Source organism: Columba livia, chromosome 5 (genome assembly GCF_036013475.1).
Source record: "Columba livia isolate bColLiv1 breed racing homer chromosome 5, bColLiv1.pat.W.v2, whole genome shotgun sequence".
In the NCBI taxonomy this organism is placed as follows: Eukaryota; Metazoa; Chordata; class Aves; order Columbiformes; family Columbidae; genus Columba; species Columba livia.
This window is the reverse complement of record NC_088606.1, coordinates 43,295,997-43,317,763: the sequence shown is the minus strand read 5'-3', so window position 1 is coordinate 43,317,763 and position 21,767 is coordinate 43,295,997. Positions and strand designations below refer to the sequence as shown.

At 38.8% G+C, this 21,767-nt stretch overlaps 1 protein-coding gene across 1 annotated transcript; it reads left to right on the top strand.

The window, feature by feature from the left end:
* The first annotated feature begins 474 nt into the window (after positions 1 to 474).
* Positions 475 to 20,632, top strand: SPI1 (Spi-1 proto-oncogene). The gene is made up of 5 exons (XM_005502164.3): positions 475 to 1,012; positions 7,681 to 7,774; positions 14,934 to 15,121; positions 18,944 to 19,100; positions 19,791 to 20,632. The coding sequence occupies exons 1-5, from the start codon at positions 968 to 970 to the stop codon at positions 20,105 to 20,107; spliced, it is 801 nt and encodes a 266-aa protein (XP_005502221.1). The 5' UTR covers positions 475 to 967; the 3' UTR covers positions 20,108 to 20,632.
* The last annotated feature ends 1,135 nt before the right edge of the window (positions 20,633 to 21,767 follow it).

Below are 21,767 nucleotides of genomic sequence, written 5' to 3'. Positions count from 1 at the left end.
ACCGTGTGAGAAGAGCTAAAGCCAAATCTCTAAAGAAATTTCAGCACCTGACTTTTTAGATAAAAGTCTACAAATCTTGTCCTCTACTCACTGTTAAAGGCACTTTTGTGAGAGAAGTCAAGTCATTGTATGGGACATGTAATACTTTCTCCTTTTGCCCACTTGCTTTCTCCTTGCAGAAGCTAGAAAAGAGATCAAAAGAAACAAATAAGAGGACTAAGTATCTTTCACTGAATTATTTTGCTCTATTGCAAGGTTTATGAAGGAAGTCTCATGGGCTTAACTTCAGTATTTTGTATATTTGAAACTGCATACTTTTTTTTTCCTTTCTGCTAAGTACTGCCACCTAATTCCAACCCAGGACTACTGTTAAAGCAAGTCTGTGCCCTCACAGAAGTGGTCAGGACGGTGTCTCTATGCTGCATCATTAAAACAGAGAGCAGCACCATCGTTAGGGTTCATCTACAGTGGGAAGCACATAGTCTTTCCCAGAGCACTGCACCCATACGTTTGTTTATTGGTAGCAGGCCCAGGCTCCGGTTGCTGATTATAAAGCAAGCACCTGCCCATGGCAGATCTGGCTCCGGGCAGACTTCCTGTTGCAGCCGCGGCTCCCTGAAATGAGATTTATGCAAACTGGCTAAAGCTGTGATGTCACAGCGCACTGATAGACCCAAGGGCTATCTCCCTTCTACAGACATTTGATAAAATCAGGAACTTCACATACAGCTCGGGAAGAAGTTCACCTCAGAACCTATTAGGGCAAACTATGAAAACTTGTTAGGGTCCTTCTCCTGTCCTGAGATCCATCACTGCGAAGGGACTTACCAGAGTCCGAGGATCTCACTTTTTGTTCTTTTTCTTTTTTTTTTCTTTTTATTTTTTTTTTTGCATGTGATTTTTTCATGTCAGTTATGCTGGATGTTTGAAAACTGAATTAAGAAAAATTCACTCAGAAGTTGGCTGAATGTTGCAAGCTTGCAAAATGGAAGGATTTCCCCTCATTTCCCCTGTGAGTATATGGGGTTTATTGGATAACTGGGTTCAGTAGCAAAAGACAAAGTAAACCAGGTTTTGTTATTTGAGAATATCTCTGTTTTGGTCTGTCTTTGTAATGCCAGGAAGTTGGGCTTAGGTCAATATATAAAGCTATTGATAACATTGCAATGAATGGGAAATTAACATTTCCTCCCTATACTTGTATCTGATTTTGATCTCCATTTGTTTTCACAGATTAAATGTATAGCATTTTTGTACAGTACGTGTATAGCGAGCCAGTAAATTTTTTTCTTCAGTGATGGCTCTGTGATATAAGGCCAAGTCTTTCTTCAGGTTGTAATTCTTCATAATCTGCAGTCTCTTACATAGTTTATATATTTAACTATCTACCAATCTGTGAGAGAAGAGTTGCTGAATGCTGATTTTACATATTGCAGATTTTAGGACTCTGTATGCTTCGTAATGATGGCATTTTAGTTTCTAACTTCAGCTTCTCTTGAACTGAACTCTCTTGAATGTACTTGCTGTGAAAAAACAATTGGTGAATGAGAGGAAAAACCCCACAGCCCTTAATTGGGTCTTTCAATGTTTTCTCAAAGACACAAATTTTCCTGTATACTTAGGAGGCTGTTTCTGTCCTTTCTTTAACTCTGAAGCATTGTTACACTGCTGGAATTTATCATATGGTGAGTTCAGGAATTATTATTTATGAAGAACATAATGTCACTAACCTGTTGTTCCAAAAGAAGGCCTACTGGGAAATCTCTCAACAGAATGGGTAAAAGCGGCCCTAACTAGATTTCATTAAGTTTGTAGAAGCTGAAGAAATGTCAGATAAGGTGTTTTACTTGGCTTTTTATGTGATAGATAACTTACAGTTATTGCTGTATGCGTTCAGAAAACAGAAAGAGACAATGCAGATCCAGGAGTCCTTTTAACAAAACTTGTATCAAGTTTTCTTTTTCTCTTGTCCCATCTAATAAAGGCTAGAGACATGTTTCCTTACCTTCCACTCAGAAAGATAGCCCTTTGAATTCTTTTCATGTTTGGTATCCATCTTGACTGAAAAAATATGTCTTCTTTTGGTGAGACCCTTTACGCTGGGAGTTCATCATCAGTGTCTCTGAAATCCCCTATCTACCCAAAGGGTGAGAAAACCCTAAAAATCTTTTTTCTTTTTCTTAAATACACCAAGTTGCCCGGTGGATCTCCTGCAAATATGTCAGGACAGAAATCTGAAGAGAAACTGAGAAAATAAAAAAAGTACACAGAGATTTCTCAATATGTTACTTGTGGGACTTAAAAAGAAACCCAAAGTTTGCCCTCGACCAACCCAGAAACCAGCACCTCCGTTAAAAAAAATACATAATTGTAAATTTTCTGTCCACTCATTCACTCATAGCCAAGTTTCCTGGACTCTTTCAGTACTGAATTTCAGTGCATACATTGAACAAATGGAGTGAAAATCTAACCCAATTTGGCCCATATTCTCATTCGTGTTGCAGTTAATATTCTGGCTGAGCTCTGTTCAGATGAACGATACAACAGGCAGCGAAAATACAATTATGGCTTACAGGGCACTTGACAGGGCAAATTGGTTTTTATTTTTGTGAACAAAATGTCCAAAAGTTAATAATTTTGTGGTTTGTACTTTCAAAATTGTTTTAAGAGCACTTTGAGCACTGCCAGTTAGAGCCCCACATGGCATTGTCGCAAGTGTCTGTGCCTCCTGGGACTTTTTCAGAAGGGAGACATGGGCCTGCTTCTAGACAGGGGTTTCTGTGAAGCAACGCTTCCCTCCTCCGTCCCTCCCATCTCAGCTGAGGGTGGGTCAGTAACTGCCTTCCTCCCTCCTGTGCTAGGAAACTCTTATCCCTCATCTGGAAAACACTGCTCAAATGGTTTAGGAGTACTGCATCTTTCTCTGAAGATTAGGAATTTTGTATGGAAAAGTCCAGTGCAGGATAGAATCCAGTTGTGCTACAGGGCAAAAAATTATCATCAAACAGCTTTGCCTAAAGAGGGCCCTGGTTATATGTGAATCCCTAAGCAGCCACTCGTAGAAATCACAGCTTAGAATGGAAGTATATTTGTATGATAGCAAAATGCCCACAGAAATGCTCTGTTCCACAGAGCCCATGGCCCAATGAGTGATTGTGCTAATATTTTTACTCATCTTTTCTAAATAGTTATCCTGTATTTTTTTTCCAAGGAAATATGGTTAATCTTGCCCTTAAAACTTGTATGAGCAGCACATCATTGGAAACTGTGTGGAGTATTTCTGAATCACATGCCAGTGAATAGCTATGTCAGGACAACAAAAAAAGATCAGCACTTAGTGAATTTACAATCACTTGGCATCATCTGCCAAAGTCTGGGTAAATAATAAGAACTTTCAGACTGCTATTCAGCTGAGTTCCCTGTATCTCAACCAACACCACCCAAGCTTTCTCCAAGTAGTCCTGTGGTTTTCCCCTTGATTTTCAGGGCAAATAAGGAAGGTGAAGACAGCTGTCCATTTATCAAAGTCTGTGACAGATAAAGTATTGTTTGTTGAGGTTGGAATATGGTTTTAGATAGAGTACTGCACCTCATGACACGTAGGAAAAGAGATATCAACTTCAGACCACAGCTATGAGGTGCTAACAAAGCTTTTTGTCACTCTTTTACATTAAAACAATTGATAGAACAAATGGCCATTGACATCAGTTAAATATTAAATTGTAACATAAGCCATTCTTTGCATTTTCTAAGGGGAAACAAAACAGTTCAGTGTCATGGAAGTGCTATTAGTAAGTAAGATGTAAGTGTGTGGGTGGGGAGGTTCCAGAAAAGGACAGGGCAAGTGGGTAAAGATGGGTACAAGGGGCAACAGCAGCAGATGGTGAAACCTATTCTCTCTAACTAGAGCAAAAGCTTTTAATAAAACTTAAAAAAAAAGGGAAAAAAAATTAAAAGCAGGTTCTTGGAAATAGTTTCTCTAATTAATAGAAGAAAATATCCCTCTTTCCCATAGGATAGAGATAATCAGATAGAATGCATGCTGTACTGTCTCCTTTGACCACCATCTGATTAAGTTATGATACATAAACTTTTAATATTTAATATACATCTTCTCATCTTAGTTACTGTACCCTTGAAGATCAGACAGCAAGATGGAAAGTGGTCCTCATTAAAATCTTTTGTGGGGATGAATTAATTGGTCCAGGTTGCATGAGTTAACAAGGGTATACGCATACATATTTTATCAAATGGATCGCTGAGCAGAAAAACTCGACGAAGGAAATTCCCACAATGCATAATAAAGAGGTTTTAAGTCCTAGGCTTTCAAATCAGAGTATGTAAAAAACCAATGTTCTATGCAAAAGCAGACTGGTTTTTAGCTGTCGAATATCTGTAACTCACTCTGCAGCCAGCCAGATCTGTAAATATTAAGGGTATCACTATTTAACACACCTTCCTTTACACACCTGAGTTCATAAAACTAGCTTTTGAACAGTAGAAATACTTCATTCTCAGCTCTTATGCTGTGAAACACTATTGCCTCTTATGGTATATCAGACTGAAATGGGGGAGTACAGAAAATCTTAGGGAAGAAGAGATAGCAACTAGGAAAAGTCAATCAATATGGTTTTACATTCTTTCCCATGCCTAAAATACATATTGTTCATCTACTTTTGGACTAAAGCTTGGCCTTCCTGCCAAGATATACTTCTGTAAAGATACAAATGACAAAGTTTTTCTTGTAGCAGTGGAAATTATATACATATCAAATTAAGTCTTGTTTGACAGGACACTTATTTCTTTGGAAAATTGCGAAGTTTTGGCTAAATATTTATCAGAGGTACACATTTTGATGCATTTAGATATGGAACATTTTTATAATTTCAGTAAGTTTCTAGTATTTTACTTGAAAGGAAACAGATTTTTCTTTCAAACTATATACATCTATACATTTTTAACTTACATTTCTCCCAACTAGTATGATGTGTATTTTCCATTTGGATGTTGAGATCTCCCCTTTCACAAAATATGAATGTTTTCCTTTGAGTTATGGCAAATAACAGTTCTGAATATGAAGGCAAAAACTTAATATGTTATTCAGGTTGACACGATTTAACAGGAAGCATATATTTACAGAAAGGAAATGGGTGGTGGGGTGAATTAATTTGCAAAAATAATGAAAAGTAGAAATTCCTTTCAGAACTTTATCCTGAGAAAAGCAAAATACAGTCTTTTTCTTGTCAGAGATCAGAGTACACCACAGGTCTAAGGAATGCAGTTGAGTGAATGCATATCATCAGTCACAGTTAGAGAGGACACAAAGAAATCATGTAGAGGAAAACCAAAAGCATCAGAGAGAACCAGTGTTGTACTGTCTTCCTTGATCACACGTCTGAAATCTAGAAAATAGGTTACACTTCACATTAAACCTCTGTGTAGTTGAAGGGCAATTCTATTGGAATTATATTCATTTGGAATGGAAAACTGCACCTACATCATCTGGAGACAAAAAATAAGAGGAGTCACTTTACTGATATCCCTGCTGTGTTTACAATTAAATTATTATTTGCTCATTTTACTTAGTCCTTCCCTTAGATTATCTTTATTGTGGGTTATTTTCATGGAATCACAAAATCCTAGAATCACAGAATGGTTTGGGTTGGAAGGGACCTTAAAAATATCTAGTTCTAAGCCCCTGCCATGGGCAGCAACACCTTCCACTGGATGAGGTTGCTCAAAGCCCCATCCAGCCTGGCCTTGAACACTGCCAGGGAAGCGTCATCCACAGCTTCTCTGGGCAGCCTGTTCCAGTGCCTCACCACCCTCATGGTAAGGAATTTTCTTTATATTTCCCTAAAACAGCTATGCACCACCACAGATTATATTGGGAGCTGGTAGACAGGCAATGGATTTGCTTCTGAGGCTTTGAATATTCCATGGATCTGATGCTCAGTTTGTGTGTATTCTGGAAGTCAAGATGTTTTAGGCAGTCCTACCAGTGCATTTTAACATGATATGCTAACACAGCACACAGCTGCTACTAAGGATCTACCAGGGTCCGAAGTATTTTCTAAAAAGTATTTTCTATTTTTTTGTGTTCTAACATCTTGATCCTATGGGAATAAGTCTTCTTCTTGATCTAATTTCATCAATGTCATCATAGAAATCACATCCCTAGAAAAGGACAATCTTTAAATCCCCAAATTCCAACAGAAAGAATTTAAAGAGTTAACTAGAAGAGTTAAAGGGTAGACTTAATGAGCAATGGTAACTCTGATGTAGTTTTCACCAGAAAAAATCTTTTCCTTTTGCCAGCTGCTTATCTACCACCTCCATCTGGATTTTAATGGCAGCTTCGGCCTTAGGTTTCATTTTCTTGAGTAGCCTAGAGGAGGAAGAAAAAGAGAAGTTTGCCTTGCCTGCATTACTGGCATGCTGTTGCCATAATCTAATCTTACAAAATGCTGGTGTTCCATAAAGGAGACAGATTTATGGAGGGAGATGAGGATGTGGGACATACAGGTAGGCATATGAACATTTGAACATATAAACATACGAACATAAAAAATATGCCCATCATGTAAGTTACCATGTTGTTTTAAATATTTGTCCTTTTCTTTAAAGTTAGTTATGCTGAGGTCATTAACAGAAAAAAACTGCTTCTATTAGTACCTACTAGAAATAATTCCCTTTCAGAACAAAAAGCAAAGTGTTTGAGTTCTACTTTGAATTTTTTCAGACTGAAAGAAAATATTCTAACTAACTTAACTGGACAGAAGTTTAGCAAAGCCCTGTGAAGGACGTTGCTCTGCTCCAACTCCTTATTCTTGGAAAAGACAAAACCAAATGTTAAACAAAGAAACAGAATTGTGCACAACTAATAATAAACAGACTACCTTTATTGAAACAACATAAGATGTTAAACAGTCAGAGTAGTAGACGTGGGGAGGAAATCAAGTGTAAAAGTTACCCTATGTCACCTGTTTTAAGAAGACAGAGAGGACTTTAATTCTACAGCTAAGCAGCCAATAGGTCATGACTCAGTATCTGCCCTGCATTTGGACTTCTTAAGTCTTCTCTGTGCAGACCTAACAGCCCTGAGCAGCTGGTTTGAACCAAAAAACATCTACAGTTCATCTTGGACAAAAACGGAGAAATAAAATGTTTTTATGCCCTCTGCCAATGTCATTACCCTCCCACAAGCTCCCACCACTTAGTGAGATGTCCTAGAAACATTCAGAATAACATGCTGAAAGTTTCTGCTTTCTCTTTTGTGCAGAGGAGGAATAACAGTCATAAACATGTGTCACTGCCAAAGGAAAAGTTTCCCTGCCGGGCTGGTGTGACGGTATCTTGGCTTGGGCCTGGTGTCCAAGACAGCTCTCTGAAGGCTGGAAGGTGGAATATCAAGAAATTGTGCAATGCCACAGGACAAGTTCTGCTAAACAGACTGGGTCTAAGGAGATGGGTTATTTTTTTTTTTTTTCTTTTGCTTTGCAAAACAGTGTTTGGTGTCAAGCATTTTATTCCTGCTGATTCAATATGAACTTGAAGCTCCCCCTTTCATTCCCTAGGCAATATAAAATATGTTGGCATCTCCCCTTCACTATCTATATGAATAAATTTGAAGGGATTTGTGTAAACTTATAGTCCTGAAAATTCCTCTTCTCTTTACAGCCCTCTGAAGATATGGTGTCCTATGATTCTGACCTCTACCGACAGCCCCATGACTATTACCAATATCTCAACGGTGATGGAGAAAGTCATGGTGGTAAGTTAAAAAATGTCTTCCTGAAGCATAGTCTCATGGGACACCACAGGAAACAGATTTAGGAAAAGAACAAACATGTTGCTGTGATCTATAATGTATGGGAACATACTTTCAAATAAAAAACCAGCAATGTTTTATTCTGCTTAATGGTACTGTTCCAACCTGGCAACTGCAACACAGTTTCTCTGAAAGAGAATTTTAGAAGGCACTAAATGATGTGAGGAGCTCCCACATTATTCAGTGTATTGCCAGGAGGGTGGGATCTCCTGATCTCTGTCCTTCAGTATCTTCACTGGGTTTTTACTTTCCTCTGCAGATCAAAAGCACTCTGCTTGTTTCAGAGCTCTTTAAGGACGTGGCTTTGCAATACTGTATTTCTCTTCTTGTATTCCCATCTCCAATTCCTGTTTGACTTGGGTCCCAGATGCAATATTTGTGCCTTCATTTTAATTATATTTCTTCAGTATTTGGCCGTTTTCAACTCCATATATTTCTCTGTTTCTTTTGACCTCTTCTGCATGCTGCCACACCTAGCTTTAACTTTCACTCTTCTTCCAGTCCACCCAAGTACTTCCTCTCTCTAAATCTATGTAAAACTTCCTTGTAGCTGTTTGTATGTAAACCTAGCTCAATGTAAAAATACTGTATGAATATTTATTGTTTCAATTTATGTATGTGATTTCAAAGCTTTGGTGTCTTTATATTTTCATGTTGTCTGGGCACTGTAAATCAGAGGGGCAAGTCTTATTTTGTGAATTTTGTCTTCTGTGCAATACAATGATCCAGCAACACCACCCTGGAAATATCAGAGTAAATATTGACTCAGGAAGGAAAAGCACCATTCTACTGTATCACTTGTGGCAGTCCCTTCAGATCCTGGAGTTTCCCTAAAAGACTCCCACTGATATAGCAACTAGACCCATCAATGCTTAGTTTAAAATGTCTAACAACTTCACAGTACAGCACTGTTCTGTCTGTGGCAACAGAAACTACCTCAAGGGACAGCAAGTTACAGACTAGGATTGTTCTGAGTATTTTTCTGAAAAAGATCCCTACCTAAATTTGTGCTCTACATTGTATTCAAGAAACATCTATGATATTCTTGATTTCCGAGGCAAAGAATTAATTCAGCTCTTAGAAGTTATCGCATGGCATCTGTCAAGTCACATTCATCAAACTCAGCAAATTCCACATGGAAATTCAGGGTTTTTACATTATAACCTGCACCTGTTTGCACACCCATAAAATGAGGATAACATTTATTATCTCAAAAGCTAATTGTGACAATTAAACAATAAATATAAAAGAATAAATAAGGTGCTGTAGTGATAGCAGTGAAGTGAAAGCGCTGAGAACACAAATAGATAGGAAAAAAAAGAAATAAATAGAACAGAATTGTGAGAGAGGAGTTCAGCTTGGGGTAGAGTGAGATCACTGGCAATACATAAAATAATTGTTCAGGTCTACTCAGTACCACTATGGACACCAAAGAAAAGCTACCAGACAAAGTAAATAGATACAAGACAGAACAATACTTCTGACTTTGCTGATAAGGGACTGTTAAAGAAATAGAAGGTCTTGCTCAGGTCTTGTGAGGAGCAGGTGAGGGAACGGGGGCTGTTCAGCCTGGAGAAAAGGAGGCTGAGGGGAGACCTTGTCACTGTCTACAACTACCTGAAAGGAGGTTGTAGCATGGAGGAGGTTGGTCTCTTCTCCCAAGTAGCAAGTGATATGACAAGAGGAAATGGCCTCAAGTTGCACCAGGGGAGGTTTCGATTGGATATTAGGAAAAATGTCTTCACAGAAAGTGTTGTCAGGCATTGGAACAGGCTGCCCAGGGAAGTGGTGGAGTCACCACCCCTGGAGGTGTTTAAAAGGCGTTCTAGACAAGGTTCTTACGGACATGGTTTAGTGCTAGAGTTGGGTTATGGTCGGACTCAATGATACTGAGGGTCTATTCCAACCAAAATGATTCTATGTTTCTATTCGAAGTGTCACACTGCCTCTCTCTTACAGCTCACAAATTAATTTTATTACAGGGATATGTTTTACATGCATTACTGTCACTTTTCTAGAACATAATGCTGAAGGCAACCCTTACTCCATGTTTATGTGAGTGGGCAGTAAAGTACACACAATAGTGTGTCACTAATTTAATATGTTGAAGATCGTTGCCAATCAGCAAACAATAAATTTAACAAAGCAAAAACACACCTTAAAAATCCCCATATGTCCATCACATAATGAATTATTTGTTTGTTACTTTGTTTTTTACATGCTGTAGTTTAACTATTTTGTAAATACCATAATAAACACAGAGAAACAGTCATGCAGGACAGAAACTACTTCAAGGACTGAAGTATTAGTCCATCAGCTTACCCTGAGCTTGTATGCTAGTAAGTCTGTATATGTAATACAGCTTGTTTTGTAACACTAATGCAATCTTGGCAATTACAAAATTACACTGCAGCTTTGTCTCTAAGTTATTACTAAACATTATTGATTTACTAAAAATCACTTTTTATATGCAGCTGAATGCTGACACTTTTGCTAACCTCATGGAACTCACTAGATTGTGTGATTTGGGATTTTATTTTCATCCCACCTCCTGGAGTTATATGACCACTTAAGAATCTCAGCTTTGATTTTGTTAGGATTTTAGCCCACACAGAAGTGGAGGAAAGTCCAAACATGTGAAACTTAGTCTTAAATGCTATAGGGAAAAAATAGAAAGAACCCCAAACTTTATTAAAAAAATCCCCTCACTTCAAAGGCATTCTCATGATTTGCTGGGCCCTGACTCATAGGTTTTTGAACAGTTTGCATTATTAAAATCATGACATTTGTAAAGTAGGAGCTAATGAGATGCTACTGTTGTTATAGCTAAGACTACTGCACTGCCTAGGAGCACAGCATTTCACTCAACATGGAGTGGTTTTGTAGGGAATCAAGACATTCGTTTTCCAGCGTCCTTCGATACTTTTCTCATTTCCTCTATGGGTTTTTTCTTGGCTTGTTTATTTCAGACAAGCGAAACACTGTGGGAACATCTAAGGTGTGCAATGTGGCACTGTGTAAGAAACCCTCACCTAGTTCAAAATGAGTTGGAAAATCTGTACAGCACAGATCAGAACCACACAGAGTCCCTCGCTCAGACCCCACCAGGACAGCACAGCCTCATCACCATGTGTGACACGGAGCTGGGCTGGCAGAGCCGACATGTCTCTGGGGCAGGAGATGGCTCATGAATTTCTGCATGGTTCTGCAGATTTAGCCTGTTACTCCACTATACGATAAATACCTTCCTTAAGCCAATTTCCTATTCTAATTGCTGGTTCTAACATCATTCATCTATTGAAATGGGAGCAAAGCAATTTACATCAGTCAGAAGATAACTGAGAAAGTTCTAGTTATGTTTTCTCAGTGGTAGAGTGAGAATCTAACTTCATGGTGAACATTAACAGAGTGTCTTTAGGTCCGCTACTGCTTCCCAACAGGCTAACATCCTCTGTGTTGTGGGAGGGAGATCAGAATTCATGATTGTCCTTCCTCTAACCTTTCACTACATACAAGATCAAAACAAACACAATCTCCATGTAGCTATAAGAGAGAATTTTTTTTCACATCCTCTTTCACTTCACATGAAATTTCTCATAATGACTGCATTGTGTAGCTATAGCTTGGCTTTTAATGATATTTTCCTTTACCCAAAGAACAGACACTTTCCATTTCTAGAACTTGTCTCTCCTTTATTTTTTCTTTCTCCCACCCTTATGATTTTAAGGGAAGAACAGAATTCCTATGCGTTACTGACATAGCAACAGCAAAGGATATAGAAAGAAATAGCTGCTGATAACTCTAATAACTGCAGACGCAGTTGTTTAGATTTTTTTTTTTAATATTTTCATGTGCAATAACTTAGCCAGGATGGTTAACTGCAGAGGGGCTTGTGGAGAAAGAATTCAGAATTTCTCTTTTAATATAACTAGAACAATACTGTTTTTCCTAAGTATCATTGTGAAATTATAGATAATTTAGAAAGAAATAAGGACTTTTGCTCCTGTCACAACTTGAATATTTGGATGTAAGTTTGCGTTGAAGTAATTTTTGATACAGATTTATTTTATAATGTATTATTATTACATGGTCACTGTAAGTTCCTAAATGCTGTGCTATTAGTACAATTCTATTATAGTACTTTACAGCAGCATCTAATTCCATAAAAAAAGTAATTCAGTAACAACAAGGCTAAATATTACATAGTGATTAACATGAGTATGCACCAATAGTGTTCCATAGGTTGATTTATTTGCCAAGAAAGAGTTTAAAACTACTGTTCTAGAGGCAGCAGGAGCCTTGTCCTAGGCTCCAAAAATTAAGAGGTATCTTGAAGTATAAAAACATGACTGCTGTTAAAAAAGAATATGTAAGAAGAATCAAAAGTAGACCACTAGGAACATGCACAAATACTCATGGCTATGCATGATGGAAACGTACTGTGTTCTCTCGTGACTACCATAGCTACTACTAGCAAGACATTCCACAGCTGCAGACCTGCTATTGACAGCCTCAGGAGTTTTGCCTGGGCTTTGTCATCCTCACTATTATGCACCAATGTCATTCAGTGTGGTAGATTATCAAAGACAAGAATATACATTGCCATCTCCTTCTCCTCTGGAGACATTCAAAACCCACCTGGACGCATTCCTGTGCAGCCTCATCTAGGTGTTCCTGCTCTGGCAGGGAGACTGGACTAGATGATCTTTTGAGGTCCATTGCTATTCCTAACATTCTGTGATTCTGTGATCTGACAAAGGGCTTTCTGCACGAGGAGCAGAGCCATTCTAAGGAACGAGAGTATACATTACTCCTTCAATGTATTCTCAACAATTTGTTATACAAGGCTGTCCATGGCACATGGAGCCTCAATGGTTGGCTCTACTTAGAGGAATCTGCAGTAACTTAACCCAGAAAAAGCATGAGTCCGTGTTGTTCAGTTTTTCAACTAAGCAAAAAAGTTTCAGATTGAAACTGCCCAAAGCCTCCTACCAGGACACAGCTTTGGATAAGCTGTGGATTCATACGCAAACACTCTGTAATTTCCTGGGCTGGACCAGATGTGAATGTAAAGGTACTTGAGTACTTTGCACCCATAAAAAAGCACTTTTTTAACAAAGAAACAAAAACTTTTCTGTAGCACTGCAATATGAAGAAGTGCTACTGTGTATTATAATTACAACTTTGAACTATAAAATCTGTACATAGCCCACAGAAAGCACTATAAAACAAAGCAAAGAAATTACAAAGTAATGCAGCAACTCCCTGGGTGTTTTTATAAGTACCTTTCCATCCCTTTCACATGTGGTGACATGATGTATCCATGAATCAGAAAAGCAGGAAGGACACAAAGTAAGCGCTGGTGTGGTAAATGGTCTGATAGAGCCTCCAAATAAATTTCTACAGGCCTGAGTGATAACAGCAGTTAAAAGAACTTGTAACTTCTCAGGTATGGCTATGTTTGGTAGAAGCAGATCACTGAGTTCCCTCTCAAGGAAGCCACGTTCAAAGTCACTATCCCAGATCTCAAATCCTCAATGAGATATGACCTGATTGAAACCGAAGTGGGGAAGGATGAGGAGACAGAAGCTGAGAGAAAGAATGAAACTGGTATTTAGGAAAAAATATTCACAGCACATTAGTATCCAGATAATGTCGTCGACAAAACCATAATATTTCAGAATGAGACAATTGCTCCTCTATAAATTCAGTACCACTGTGCTTGAAACAACATGTTCGGTTCTGTCCATCATATTATTGGAAGGATGTCAACAGCTGGGAGGGAGCTTGCAGAAATGTGCAAGTGTGATGAGAGGGGGTTAATATACTGATTTACATTGAAAGACTGAGAGCTAAAAACCTGCAGGTGGGTTAAGTGGTAATTAGGAGTATATTGTAAGGGTACGTGATAGCAACATGAAAACATGTGAAGGGTAGGACGGAAATGATTTATAATGATACAAGAGAAGAAAACTTGGAACAGTAAGATATAAATTAGAACTGTTCACTGAATATTACATGGAAATTTTGGCCATGCATAAAATGATGCATGAAAAGTTAAACTATGGAAGATTAACCCCCAGCTCATTTAGAGCAGAGGATCTGATGTTGACTTTGATTTTAAAAAACAAGAGTGCACACAAATATGTGCATAATTATGCATGCAGGTACTGTCTGTAAAAGAGAAATAGCATTTGCGATGCTTCATATTTCCTCTCGCAGATTTTAAATTTTCAACAGCAAATATGAAATTCTAAAACTTTGGAGGCATTTACTAAAAAAAAAAATAATAAAATCTAAAACTGAGAATTATACAGAATTTTATTTCAAAAGTAAATGAAATAAATCAGGAAATAGTATTGTGGTTATCTGAGTACTTTTTATGTTTTTGAAAAAAAAAATCTAAATTATCACAGAAATTTCAAACATACTAAAGAGATAGGAAAGGTAGAGAAAGAGACTGCATCAGAATTTAGCCTCACTGTAAACAGTGTACACAAGACTGTCGCAACAGTTTATCCTTGTATTCTCCAGTATCGGTCCTGAAAAAATGTGTGACATACCAAAACGTAATTACGAGAAATATCTAGGAAAATGCTGTGCTTTTTCTGCAGCATTCCTGACATTTTGCTAGCAGATTAAAACAAAGATTGAAGATAATGGTAGAATGATTTCTAAATTTTTTCCATCTCCATTTCCATGCCATGAGGAAGAGTGTAATATGAATATGACAACATGTAAATCAGTAGAATTTGTTGCCTACAGAATGAAAATATAAGATTGTTACAGTCTCTTCTTGAGAAAGGTGCCAGCTTTAATGTCTTTTGCATCTTGCGCTAAATTATCATTGAAATCCATCTCTCCATTTAAGAGTATTCTCCTAATTAAAGTGTCCTAAGTATTACTTCCCAGCCACAGGCATTTATGAGATTAGGAAAAGAAACTTTACAGGGAGCTACATGGATCATCACCAGAGATAGGTCAACAGGGATGGTGTGGAGAGAGCAGAAGGACAGTGACAGGAGTAGGAACCAATGAAGACAGGTAAATGCCATGTTTCTTAATCTCGTAATGACAGACAATCTTTTTTAATTTTCTTTAGATCATTACTGGGATTATCATCCACACCACGTGCACAATGAGTTTGAGACCTTTGGAGACAATCACTTCACAGAACTGCAGAGTGTTCAGCCTCCCCAGCTGCAGCAGCTGTACAGGCACATGGAGATTGAACAAATGCATGTCTTGGATTCTGCAATCCCAACCACACACATTGGGCTCAACCACCAGGTACGGTTACCAACCCTTACTCAGAATTTAGAATGATAGTTAAGAGGAAGTAAAAAATGCATCGGGGAATGCAGACTCTCATGTGAAAGAGATTGATGAAATGAATTACACAAGTTCTTACTGCACAAGCACTTGATATAAAACTTCATTCTCGGGACAAATGTGGTTTAAGCATTCTTTTTATCTGGATAATCAGAAGTCTCAAACTGTGCCTCAAAAGATAATTGCATTTTGTGGAGGTTTTTGAAATTTCAAAATTTTGTTTAATTTGGAATGAAAATTAATTTGTTTTGAAATCAATTGTTTTGAAATTCTGCAGAGGACCTGAGAACTGATGCATTGTCATAGCAAGGGCAGCCATGATGACAGGGAAGTACTCTGAGCATCAAAGCAGCGGGAAAGTTTTAAATATTTCCAAGTAACCCTGACAATTTTACATGACCTGGACAAGAAATGCCAATAAAGACAAGTTACTGGTAATTTCACCACAGTGCAACAGGCAGAGGACAAGCTACATGTTTTTACCTGGAAGTAAATAAGTCACAAGCCAAAACATAGTCTTGTCTCTGCTCAGCTTTCACATGAAGCCAGTCATTTCCCTTTAAAAAAGATACTCCATTTTGCAGTAAAGATAGTCATCAAAGTGCCAGTGAATTCTCACTAAAGCTGAAATTATAAGGGGTTCCATCATACTGCAAAGATACTAAGAAAACGGGGTGTGGAGATCACTTTTAACTCTTGATCCTACAAGAATATGCCCAAAGTCATTACTGGGAGCGATAAGAAAGGTGGGTGATCTTGTGCTACAGATTTTGCCAAGGCAGGCAAGCTACATAAAATGTGCTTAATCCAAGACAGGGTAGGACAGAGGTCAGAGAAAAAAGCATCTGCTGATTACAGTGCTGCATACAATGGTGCCATTGCTGAAGTTTTGTGAGAGGAACTGCCTGCATGGATTTGTCATTTTGGGCTTCTCTGTTCAAAGCAAACTGAAACTGTATATAAATATCGTACTAATCAAAAACAAAGAAGGAAAAAAATGGAGCTAATAAGTTAACACTGTGAACAGGAAACTGACTGACTGCAAGCTGTCAAACCTCTCACCTACTACTCAGAAAAAAAATCAGGAATAGAGTATAAGATGTAGATACAAACAAAGAATTAGGAACAGAAAGTTACAAATATAAAAAATGCTTCATGGAACAAGCAGTCTGTGGGAAGCTTTGGGTTATTTCAGTTGCTCAGCGCAACTGTTAATACATGATGACCAACCATTACCTCCAACCAAAGGCAAAGAATAAAAATTAGCCCCTTTATGAATGTCTTTGGAAGCGCCACCAAGAAACAGGGGAGGGTGCTTCTGCTTATCCCACTTCATTCTACTCAGTTCTCATCTTCAGGACAAAAGGCAGGTTATTAATTTTGTTGCAACTTTTGACAAAGAGTACTGTGCTCTCTCTGCCCCACCCCATACCAAGCTGCAGAAGACAGGAGTAGGTAGAGTTCACCACTGCTCTCCTCTTCCTTACCAGCTGGGGATCTTTGGCTTTTTACTTTAACCTACAGTAGCTCATGCAAGTGGTCCCTGGCAGGCTCTGACGTTCAGACTGGTGTGTCTCAGCCACAGCTCTAGGCAACACATGCTATTATTTGGGGCATTTTCAAAGAAACAGAAGCAGGAAGCAAGATTTAATCCTTCACTGAATTTGCCAGTTTTTGAATTTTGAATTTGCCCATGCTTATCATGCAGTATCAGTTACAGTTTGTAAATAAAGGAAGAACATGCAAAGATATTTCTCTAATTTTCTGTTGATATCACATTTTTTGTCAAATCAAATTTGAGGCTCAAGCTGTTCTTGGACAGGATTTCTTTAAAAAGTTTTATTAGCCTGCCAACAGGTGGCCTCACAAATAATAAATTAATAAAATAATAGTCATTCTGAAGGGAGAACAAAATAAAAGGTTGGAAAACAGTGAAGAGCTTTAGAAAGACCCTGAGACAACTTCAGAATGTGGAAAATAGCTAGCAGTTTCTTAAGCTTTCTCTCTCCAGAAGTGTATTAGTAACCTGTCTCTTTCAAACACACTAGCAGATCTTCTGTGACTCTGTGTAATATAACTGTGTGACACTGTGTGCATTGACCTACACTGAGTTTCATGTGCAAAGTGTAAGCAAAAATGTAGCAGATAGGAAAAGTGGGGACCGCGTGGAGGAAGCTTGCTCAACTCCCCAGGTTGGCCTCTGCAACTCCCTCTGCTTGTGAGACACCATTCCCCCTCCCTCCTCCACAGCTCTCTCCCACATCCCCCTCCAGCCCCAGAGGTTTCCTCACTCCCCTACCACCCCCTAACACACTCCAGGTTTCCACAACCTTTTCCTCTGCAGGGACATCCATCTCTGTCTCCCCACTGTGAGACATTGTCCCACATTCTCATTCCCCCTCCGCCCTGGCACTGTGTCTCCCTTCTTACCCCTGAGGCTGCAGCTTTCTTAACTGTAAAAAGCTAAAGGTGACTCTGTGGTGAGGTCTGAAGTGTCACTCTTGGGGATCTGGCAGGAAGCTTTACACACACTCTTGCCCAATCCTGGCCTTCCTGCCAGCCAATCTGCCAACTCATTAACCGCCTGCTGCTGCACCCCCAAACCAACCCTTGGCACATGCCTTATTGGGACATTTTAAGCTGGTGCAAAACTCATCGCAAAAGTACCACTCGGCAAAAAAATGACATGGGGTGGGTGGTGTGACTCATGAAGTGAACACCCACTCCCCGCTTCAGTGATGAAGAGCAGTTCAAAAGGAGCTCACCTCCCAGGACTATCAATCTGGCACATTTCATGAAAACCACATTTTATACACTTCTGGATTTTGGGGATGTTGGTTGGTTTTATTTAATGTAGGAATTGGGTTCTTACCCCCTGCCCCTCTGACCAATCTGTTTCTCAAATAAAACCTGCAATAATTCATGGCAACTGGTCATGATCCCTAAGAAACCAGACAGCAACTGAGAAGTTACAGACCTGAGGTATATTCCACACTGCTCCTGACAAGACCTCTATATAAAAGCAAGAGAATTTAGCACAAAAACTGGCTTGCTAGCTTTGCAGATGAGAAATTTCCATTAATGTGGAATTTTCAGATAGCCACTTAGGAAAGAACAATGTAAGCCAATACGATGTATCTTCGTCTTGATGCTAAAGCTGTTCCCCTCCTCATGAGGGAAATTCAGGACATGAAACTGACAGAGCCATGTAGCCCCATCTCCAGAGTGGGATGAAGTCCTGAGAGATGTAGTGCTGTCAGAAGGGATGATGCCTGAGAAAGAAAAAGGACAACAGAGCCAAAGCCAGTCAAAGCAGCCATGCTATAGTAGAACTCTTCAGCTCTTTCAAATGTAAAAGAGTAGTTCCAGAAAAAAGTTGTTCTCAAAAGCAGCTTTTCACTCAGGATAGGCAACAGGGATCGGAAACTCGTCATGAAGAATGTTAGCTTTGGGGAGCTATGGGGGAAGAGGGACAACATCACTTGCATAGGATAAAGCATATGGGAAAGTTCTGACTTTACAAACTTATTCCTCCTTCCCTCTTGTAAAGATGCATCTTTGTACACATACAAGTGTTGATTGTTAGCTGGAGGTGTTTCCTAATTGCATAGTATTTATTATAGTCAACAACTAAGTCAGTTTTACCCTAAATAATCACATATACCTCTTATTTTCTCCCCATTTTTCTCTGTAACTGTCTCCATGACACTTCAATTATTTTATCTCGATGCCCCACTCTCCATTACTCCTTCCTTCCTCTACTGCTCTTTTCTTCCACAGGTGTCCTATCTGCCTCGGATGTGCCTACAATACTCCTCTCCACCGCAGCCCAGTTCTGATGAGGAGGACATAGAGAGGCAGAGCCCCCCATTGGAGGTATCAGATGGGGAGACCGATGGTGTGGACCCCGGGCCTGGAATTATGCATGGAGAAACAGGTCAGTGAAGACAGAGGGACTTCGTCAAGCTACGTGCTGAGCAGCTGTTACATTACCATGATGATAAGGAATAAAACTGTAGAAGTACCATGCTAGTATTTTATTCCATTGCCAAAGCTTTACTTTCCCTGACTCCTTGAACTCTTCTGTCCTCCAAATCTTTTACAACCATAACTGTGTCTATATCTCAAATCTCTTTTCTTCACGTACTCCCACTTCCTCCTTCTGTCTTGTCTATTCAGGCTTCCTGCATGGAAACGTCTTTTGCCTTTTCTACTCCAATTTCTCCTAACAGATGGGAAAACCAATGCAAGAAGGTCAAAGATTTTTAAAAGTACTTAGCCCTGTTTGCTTAGTACCTGAAAGTCACGTTCTATGTAACCTGCCCAAATTAGCTTCAGATTAGTTTCAGGTTAGCGATGTTTTTCACTTAGCTTCAAATTAGCAAATTAATTCCAAAATAAGGGTTTGGCCTTTGGAATTCCTTATTTTTGTTTTCGATACATCAATCCACATTACGTCCTCACAGTATAGCACTGTCTATATTTATAAATGTTGCAAACAGAAAAAGTTATGTGACTGACAAGCTAGTTGGAACAGTTATATGAATTACATATGTTCTGCTGTTTCACCAGCAACTACATGCTAATACTACTGCTCCATTGCCTTTCTTTTCTGACTCTCACACAGGCAGCAAGAAAAAGATACGTCTGTATCAGTTCCTTCTGGATCTTCTTCGCAGTGGAGACATGAAGGACAGCATCTGGTGGGTGGACAAGGAAAAAGGTACTTTTCAGTTCTCCTCCAAACACAAGGAAGCACTGGCTCATCGCTGGGGCATCCAGAAAGGCAATCGCAAGAAAATGACCTACCAGAAGATGGCACGGGCTTTGAGAAACTACGGCAAGACAGGAGAGGTCAAGAAAGTCAAGAAGAAGTTGACCTACCAGTTTAGTGGAGAGGTGATGGGAAGGGGGGTCACTGATAGGAAGCATTATCCTCACTGAGGACATGGGACCCTAAGCAAGAAAAATATTAAGACCTCCTGGCTGGATACCAGCAGAGCAGACGGACGCATCTTTCTCTTTGCTTCCTGTGCCCCCTTCTCTGCCTTTAAAAGGGCCTTTACCGTCAGGTGTTTCTGGTACGAATTCCCTTCTTCAGCATCTGAGAATCTTAAACATGACAGAATTCTTTGCTTCCATACTACAAGCCGGACAGAGTTGGGAAATTTAAACAATGTACAAATATATTATTGTCATAAAATATTTTTTTTGATTGTATTGTAACTAAAGAATTCAGCTGATGAAGTTTTGCCTTCGAAGGTGGTGCTGTGTCATTCACAGTGACGCTGCATTAGCTTACAGCTTTCAAACTAGCATTAATACAGGCTCTGCCGCAGCTCTCAAAGCTAGAGAGAAGTTTGCAGATCTTGGAGTTCTTTTAAATAGTAATAACATGTACATATTTAATAACATTTGATATAATGAAGTTCTGTTGTTTGCATAATAAATGATTACTTCACAAACAAATCTCACGTGCATTCAGTTACGCAGATACAGCTCATGTGTGGCACCTGAACAAAAAGCACACAGAGTTGTAGGGCCTTATCCATCTATCAGTACTTTTTAGTTTACTTAGAAACATCATAAATGCTGGCAAACTAACAAACATAATAGGTGAGAAACATTATTGTGAAAGAGACTACAGTACTGAAGTCAATTTTAAGATACATATAAATATATGTCATTATTTTTTCCTATGCAAGTGAAGCCCTGCCAGTTCAATAATTTCTATTCACTTATAGCAAGAACAGCATTTATAGCTCTATCCGGTTTAGAACATAACAATTAACCATGTTCTTCTGTGGTTTCACTCATTTTCCTGCTCCTGTTCTTTCCTCTTGCTTGCTTACCACCCCGATGTATCTTGATTTTAGCTTGTGAACCTTTCTGGGAAATATGTTGCATTTAATCATGCATGTCTTTTCAGAGTTCTAGTACAAAAGGGTTTCAAGCTTTTAACTATGGCTTTTAGTCCCTACTGTAAAACAATAGTAACTAATAAGAACTGCATTGTATAAATTACACTCAAAATGCAAAATAAATGAACATCTGAGGCACAGTGGTAAATTTACCCAGTATATCTAAACACAGAAAAGAAATCCGAAGTCATCCAGCACTAAGTAAATTAGCATATTAACTTTTAACGTGTCTCAACTGTGTTCAAATACTCAGAAATCAGGAAATATCATCATGACTCTTCCAAAATAGATGAGGTGAAATGAGGTAAGTCTAGAGAGGAGAGAAGGGTTTTGTTTAACAATATTAAAATGTTGTAGATCATGCCAAATATGACAATTTGGAAGTCAAAACTAAGTAATGTAACTAACTAACATGAAGGTTTTCAGAGCTGGCTCCTCACTGAAACCAGAAATAGTTGAAAGTGATGAGCTTCTTACAGACCTGAGTTCTCAAAATTGTATCTACATTAGTCTACACTAACAATCTCATTGTGGAAGTGAAAAGTCTGGTGACATCACTGGGGTACAGTGTCTCCTTGGAGCCAAACAGAAAGAAGCTCCTGCTTAAAAAAAATCACGGTGCAGTACTTCCCAATTCTTCTTCCCAGTTCATGAACATGATAAATACATCAGTCAATGCCAGA